Source organism: Pundamilia nyererei, unplaced genomic scaffold (genome assembly GCF_000239375.1).
Source record: "Pundamilia nyererei isolate P.nyererei 1_Seehausen unplaced genomic scaffold, PunNye1.0 scaffold00337, whole genome shotgun sequence".
In the NCBI taxonomy this organism is placed as follows: domain Eukaryota; kingdom Metazoa; phylum Chordata; class Actinopteri; order Cichliformes; family Cichlidae; genus Pundamilia; species Pundamilia nyererei.
Window position 1 is genome coordinate 214,532 of NW_005187738.1, and position 7,620 is coordinate 222,151.

Genomic DNA, 7,620 nt, shown 5'->3' on the forward strand with positions numbered 1-7,620 from the left:
ACACACACACACACAGCAAATGGATGGACATAAATTATTGGTATAGAATATTTTGTTCCATATCAGTCAGTCAGAGCAAGTTTTATCTGATTTCGTCATCAGATGCATTTATATGATATGCCTTCATAGTTATAGAAGTTGTTAAAGATCTGCAAACAGTATTTTGCATGAATGTTAGCTTTCTAGCATGCTAATATAAAATGTGCCTCTTCTGTCACTCTATTAGCGTTGTCATAGTGAGCACCTTAGCATGCCAGCAGCCTCAACATGGTTCAGACGTCTTCGCTTTATTCTCTCCCTGTGTACAGAAACAGCTGGCCAGCCTTCTGATGGATCTCGGCTGCATCAGTTCAGCTGTACTCATTTATGAAAGGCTGGAGCTCTGGGAAGATGCAATTATCTGCTACGAGAGACTCGGCCAACACGGAAAGGTACACGCTGATCTTAACATTCCTGAACTTAACTGAATATTAAACCACTAATCTATGTAAATGAAGTCGTTTTAATGTTCATAAAATTTTTCTTATTCCCTAAATTCTTCACTTAATCTAGACAACATTTCTAAGTTGTATTATTAGAAGAGGTTTTTCCAGCAGCTTGCTGTTTGAATAATCAAAATCATCTAAAAGCAATAGTGCTTAGTTTAACATTTTTTAACTATATTTTGAGTTGATATGAATTTGTTTTAATACTTCATGGTTTCTTTTTTCACATAAATAGTGTAACACTTACTGTATGTAGGCAAGAGTAATGTAAAATCAAATTAAATGTTTCATTTTCTCTTAAACATACCCTAGTTACTTTGGTAGAAATCATAAATGACACATATTTTTTAATCACAACCCCCACAGTCACTATCTGTTCTTTTCCTTCTATCTGGGGTTTTGTTGGATTAAATCATCTTTATTGAATTCTAGATTCTCTTATCACGTGTAATAGAGAAACCTTTTCACATCTAGGAAAAACATTAAAGGTTTCCATGATATTTGAAGAATTTCCTGGCTATGGGATAGCTACAATATTTCTTATCAGAAAAAAAAGAGTCAGGCAAAGATTTTAATCCTATAATAAGACTGGAAAACTTTTGTCTATTCCAAGCTGTGGTTAACTCTCTGCAGATCTCTGTTCACAGCAGCACAGATGGTGTGATTTACATGTCAATTGTAGATTTCAAACTAAATGATTTGATGCTCATTTGGCAGATCGGTATTTTAAATTGGTTGTCAAGGCCAAATTAGAGGTTGTCAGTAATTAGTGATGAAGCGATCGGGGGGAAAAAGTCAAAAATCAGGATAACTGCACTTCCACTCATCTTTCCCTTGGTCATTATTCAAAATTGCAATGACTTTTTATTCATAGTTTCAACGCAGAAGACATATCCTTAATTACTTTACTTCAGCATATAAGAGTAACAGAAATATTGATATCTTACAGTGAAAAGGGTATTAATGGATTCTGGTTAATCTGAAGAACTGGATTTTGTGTATCTTCTTGGTCTTAATTTTGTTTTACTGATAACTTTGTCATAATCCTTCGGGACTGTAAACAGGAAGTATAATGTTGACTTTCACTACAACATGAGCCTCATTTGATAGCTTGTTTACCTTTTGTTAGAACTCTCTTGGATTAGCCATCAGGATTACAGACTTCCAAGACTGGAGCATGTGATTTTTAATCCCTTGCCAAAAAAATTTCTTCTCATAGCATGATGCTAGGATTACGGTTCACTTCACTTCAATACCATTTTATTTAACTAGCACCAAATCACAACAGCAGTTGCCTCTAGTTGCTTTACATTGTAAGGTAAAAAAAATTGTCAAGTATTTAATTTATCTGAACTTGTACTGCAGCTGCAAATGCTGACCGTGACTAACTTTGTATTGTTTTTAAACTAAAGGGGTAATGTCCCCTGTAGGCTCTGGATCTGTCAGAGATCTCCACTTACACATAGCCACAAACCACAAAGGGAGTCGCAGAGGAAAAGCTCTGATGCCTGAACATCACCATGTGGCTCCTAACCAAGTCCTATTACTTCATGTTCTTTTAAGGAGGGCGCGTTCTCCACCCTCCAGCTGAACAAAGAGATTGTTATATTCATAAAAGCATTATCAGTCTGGGAGTATAACCAATTCATAGGCCAGCACTCACCAAGGACATTCTTACCTGACTGTCAAGAGTACAACACAATTCTTGCTGTGATTGTGCCGTGAGAAGTGATCTCGGCGTTTAGATTTAGGTTTGAGTTGAATTCCAAAGACATCCAGTGATGACCGTGTTTAGAAATAATTCAGTCATTCACTCAGTCATAACATTACTAAGTTTTGATCACTATTGCATCAGATAGTTTTAACTCCGATGATTTTAGTCAGCCATGCAGAAGTGTGGACAGAGAACCAGTACAACTACAGAGACGGTTAAAAGCAGATGTCAGCACGTATGCTATCTGCAGCTGTGTGTACACTACTAATATTCCTCTTATCTCTTATATACATGCACAGAGAAGCATTAGTGCAAAACTAGCAACATATTTATGTATGCATTATATATGCATACATGTATAATGTATATATGACACTAATAAGCAAAGCCAAAACAAACATGGCACTGATTTAGTGCTGGTAAACACATTTGCAGCAGAAACACCAGATGACAAATGTTTTCTTTTCAGTTTAATATGATGGATGGACTACTTAACAGACCTAGCAGACACAGGCCCCATGACTGCTCGGGTAACGTTTCTTGTTGGAAAGTCAATGACATTACTGCAAAAAGATGCAAAATGACGGAAAAATTCAAAACAATCACAAACAGATGCAAAATGAGCACACAGGGATACAAAGTGGCAACAAATACAAAAAAGTAATTACAGGGAGACACAAAACAATAAACAAAGAGCTAAAAACAAACAGTTAACACAGATGCAAAATGACAACAACAGGAACAATCACCACAGTGAAATGCAAAAAGATCAGAGAGAAACGGAATGAAACACAAAAAGATGCAAAATCACAGCAAAAAGTGGAAGAACTGGGGGAAATTGAGAGGCCAAATGCTGTTTTCTCCATACTGATTTAGACTGTTCATAAGGCAAAAACCTAGAAAGATGAAATTAAATTCCTACTGGGTCTAGGTAACGGATCAAACACTAGATTGCGCCAATTATGTGTTTAACATACCCAGTACTCAAATCCAACTCGGTTATGAAATGCAGATGTGCATAAATGATGTGTGTGGATGTTGAGCACTGACCTGAACATTTAACCTGTCTGTTTGTGAAGAGCTCTCAGCAGGACTCTAACAGCCTGTCAGCTCTTTGTTTGTCAGTTACAGTGTCTATTGTGTCTGATTTGATTAGCCAGGTTGCTTTTTGCTAATAAAAAGTGCAGTGCCCTTCTCTAGTCTTAAACCATGTGCTGTGGTAATTCCAGCCAATAGTCTGTGTTATGTACTCACTGAGATCCAAAATAACAAGGCCGATCCATTTGTCTGGAGTGGTTGGGATTCTGTCCAGCACTGCTTCTCCGTTATCCCCTACACTCCCTTTTTGCTCTGTCATAATGACATTGTTTCATGACGTAATGTAATGTCGGACATAAATAATGAAAGAGACTGCTGTGTTCAGCATGGCTCACAGCTCGTCTCTGTTTAACTAAATGTTTGCATTGCATTTGCCCAGCTGCAGTAGAAGTTGCAGGCTGAACACGTGGATGTTTAGTGGTTACGTTACATCTTCATTGCTGTTAAAATGTCACTTTTTGTTCTTTGTTTTTTTTTTCTTACTAGCAAGCATGTGGAAACCATCCCATTAGTTTCTAAACTCCACATTTTTCCTAAATATTAACAGATAAAACAGTATTTCAGCCACTGGCAGGTTGTTTTTTCTGAGCCTAAAATGACCATATTTGGAAAAGAGGGTGAAGTGCTATGCTCTTAACTAATGACTGTATTCTGCAGTCTGCAGGGAGATACCTGCTAATTATGCCAACTAATAAACAAGTAGAAATCCAGTCATCAGAAATGAAGCACAGATGTCAAGAATTGACAATTTATTTATGAGATATTTCCATTAAATTACTTTAAAAACACCAACAGCAAAAACGGGTTCAAAAGATCTATATTAAAAACTGAGACTTCAGTCTGGATGTCTTGGTACTGATGTTTCACAAGTTGGACTTCTCTCCTCCATAGATCCCAGTAGGTCCCAGTCTTTTTAACAACATTTGTTTTCATAGAAAAGCAGTTAGCACAGGAATAGCAATTACCCTTGGTATACTGCATTTCACAGTGTCTTCTTGCTCAGCCACCATCCTTCAAGTCCACGTGATTGATCTGCACTTCTGGGGGTACTTTTCAGAATAAATTTGTTCAACCTTAAAACTAAAATGACCTGAAGTTATCCTCATAATGTTTTATGCACTGTTGAATTTTCTCAGAAAACAGTATGACTACAGTCATTATCAGCCTCATGCATTAATATGTAATATGCAAATACTAAATTAATCTGAGACGCACCCGCTCGAGTCTGGGAGCGACATTTAACTTCAGACAGATCAGATGAATTTGTTTTCCATGTTTGAGTTATAGTTTAGATTAAAATTCAAAGTAATGGTCTTAATAGGTGTGTGTGTCTGTGTTACCGTATTATCTTTAATTAGGGAATGTTGCATGGGGTACAACCTGCTCAGCGTTGTGTAGTTTAAATAAGTATGATGGGGTTTCTCGTTCCTAATCGGGCTGGGCTGTTGGCCCAGCATCAGCCCCATGACAGCAAAGGAATGCAGTGAACCTAAGGCTCTGTCAAACCTCAGAGGCCCTCGGCTCGCTAGCAGTGGTTAGATTGGCACTCTTCACAACCTAAATCAAGACAGAGGGATTTGGAAAGAGAAAACAATCTCATTATTCCACCCTCACAAGTGCGTGAGCTGCAATCCAAAACATGTAGTGGCAAGACAAAGTGCACCGAGTGCAAATGTCCACAGGTAATTTGACAGCTACTATACTTGTAACATAATCCCTATGTTAATTTTGTTTTTCTGTCAGACTTCATTCCTAGATCTCAGCCTGTGTTTTGATACTTTTGTTTTGGTTTGGGGTTTTTTTTTTGCTTCTCGTAGTGTTAAACTATGTCCTGCCTATGAGTAGATGGGTAGGATAAGGTATTCATATCTCCTGAGGAGAGGTGAAGAGGAGATCTTTTAATAGAGAAAATTAATGAGAAAGTGTGAAATGACAATTTTTCAAAAGGTCCTCAGAATATCTGAAATTTGCCATCAATTTATGGTAGGTGTTAAATTTGCAGCGTAAAAAAATATAATCAATCTGATTATCATTAAGTTTTACTAAGTGTTGCAGTTTTATGTCACTTGGTTATTATTCTTCCCCTGCACTTAACTAGGCAGGTAGATAACAATCGTCACACGAATAAAAACCACACCGTTGTTCTTTTGTGGTCGTTTATGTCCAGTTGGATACATGGCATGGATTTTGATGAAAAAATAAATTGTAAAACTGTAAATAAGACACAAAATATCATTTGTGATCTGATATGCGTAAACATTCTTTTACAATTAGAAAATGCTGTGACCTTTAAGCATCATAGGCTATACGTCCTTACCATATAAATTGAAGCACAACGAAATAAGCTAATGGCTAATTAGCGTCTAGGCTAATGTCTGATACAGCACATCTTTAGGTGAACTCCCTTGTACAAACTATTACAAGCAACTCATGGCAGCTAGTGCCAAACACACAATAGTAAAATACAACATTACTGCCAACTAACAGACTGTGTTGGCTTAAAAGGTAGCAAAGGCAGGCAGGAAGTAGCAAGAGGTGCTATTCCGGTAGGATGTCAACTAAAACGGACAGTGTAAAAATGCCCCTAAAACAAATAAAGACACCTATTTAACACCACATGATATCTAGGGCGACTCTTGGGGATCATTCACATGTATTTGAGACATGCTTATGGACTACATGTAAAACACTCACAAGTCTAGTCTGAGCTGGTGAGATGTGTGTCAGCTGCCTCTGACCTATCCTCATATAAAATGCCAAATATTTGTTTTGCTTTTTGGTGCTCCAAGAAATCACGACAAGGGTTTTATAAGGTAGAACATATTTTGCTGTTACATGCATGATTAATATGATATATCACAAAAGTTCATCTTTGTTTTAGGCTGGCCATCCTGACATTAAATTAAGCTATTAATGGTTGACCTGATTAGTTAACTTATGTAAGCAAGTACCTATATTGAAAAGAAAAATGCACTGTTTCTAAGATTGTATTAAATTGTAGATGAAGTTGGAGGCATTCAAAAAGGTCGACGCTGAGGTATATTCCGTATGTCCTAACATCTAACACGGGTAGATATTAGTGTTCATGTTGCTATGTTTGGAAATGAAATCAGTTAAATTCCACCTAAAATCCAACAAACATGGGAGCTGAATGCAGTTTCACATGTCTCATCTGAACTCACCTTTGTTCTTCTCTATTTGTGCTCAGGCCGAGGAGATTGTGCGCAGGGAGCTGGAGAAGAAGGAGACACCTAGTCTGTACTGTCTACTAGGAGACATCTTGAGGGAGCATCAGTATTACGACCGTGCATGGGAGCTGTCAGGTCAGCGCAGCGCCAGAGCTATGCGCTCCAAAGCCCTGCTACACCTCCGCCACAAGGAGTTCCAGCAGTGCGTCAACTGCTTTGAGCAGTCGCTCAAAATCAACAGCATGCAGGTACAAGCAAATCATCATTCTCTCACATTTGTCTATAAAGTTTAATAATAATTTACTTTTTTAAACCTTTTTCATGTTCAGCAGTGCACAAGAATGAATTCTTTTCTCAACTGTACTAAAAGTTGAGTGTACCAGTGATCACTATTACATGTGTAAGAATGGGTCAGACCTACAGGTGGTTAAAATGCTGGGCCCGTTCTGTAGTCTCTACACTGGTCCCTGTTCACCTTTCAGTGTTTTCCACAGATTTAGTTTGGCTGAGGTGTAAATTCAGTGAGTCTACAATCCTGCAGATGAATTTCAACTCCACCATCCTGGACTGTGGTTGGTGACTGTATTCCTGTTAAGGAGGCTGTTAGAGTGCAATGCAACTGGTGACATAACAGAAGTTTTGTACTAGTTGCAGTCCAACTCAGTAAAGTATGTCTAACTGCTAGCACAAGATCTTCTTTGTGAAAGCACCTGAAGGATGTCAAAGAACACTACAACCTAGTGATCCAGCTGGTGGAGAAACACTGTCTGAAACCTTTGAGCAGTGGAACTGGATAATAGACATGTACAAGGTCACCATTATACAGCCATGCGTTACCTAGTTAGAGCAAGCATGGCACGAGCCACAGGCACAGCAACCAGATTTAGTCATGAATTTAATTTGTTTTTTTAAACCCATCAGTGTAATCAGTGTAAGTGGGATCACTGATATTTAATTAAAACACCTCTATGCATAAGTACATATTAACAGCTGGGATAGATTCTCAGCCTGGTCAGGATTTTAATCTTTCTTTGCTTTGTTAACACACACTTTCATTTCAGGGAAATATCTGTGCCTTAATTTAACACTTCAATACAAACCTTTTTTTTGTGTGTGTGTGTGTGTGTGTGTGTGT

At 37.8% G+C, this 7,620-nt stretch overlaps 1 protein-coding gene across 4 annotated transcripts in view; it reads left to right on the forward strand.

Moving 5' to 3' along the window:
* The window catches only part of ttc27 (tetratricopeptide repeat domain 27), a 90,453-nt gene that overhangs the window by 61,967 nt on the left and 20,866 nt on the right, over positions 1–7,620 (forward strand). For all 4 annotated transcript variants that reach the window (XR_312270.1, XM_005751991.1, XM_005751993.1 and 1 more), the window contains exons 12-13: positions 309–431; positions 6,506–6,733. Coding sequence is in view for 3 of the 4 variants with exons in the window: in XM_005751991.1 (XP_005752048.1) it covers positions 309–431; positions 6,506–6,733 (351 nt within the window). In the remaining variant the exon portion in view is untranslated. The remainder of the gene's footprint in view (positions 1–308; positions 432–6,505; positions 6,734–7,620) is intronic.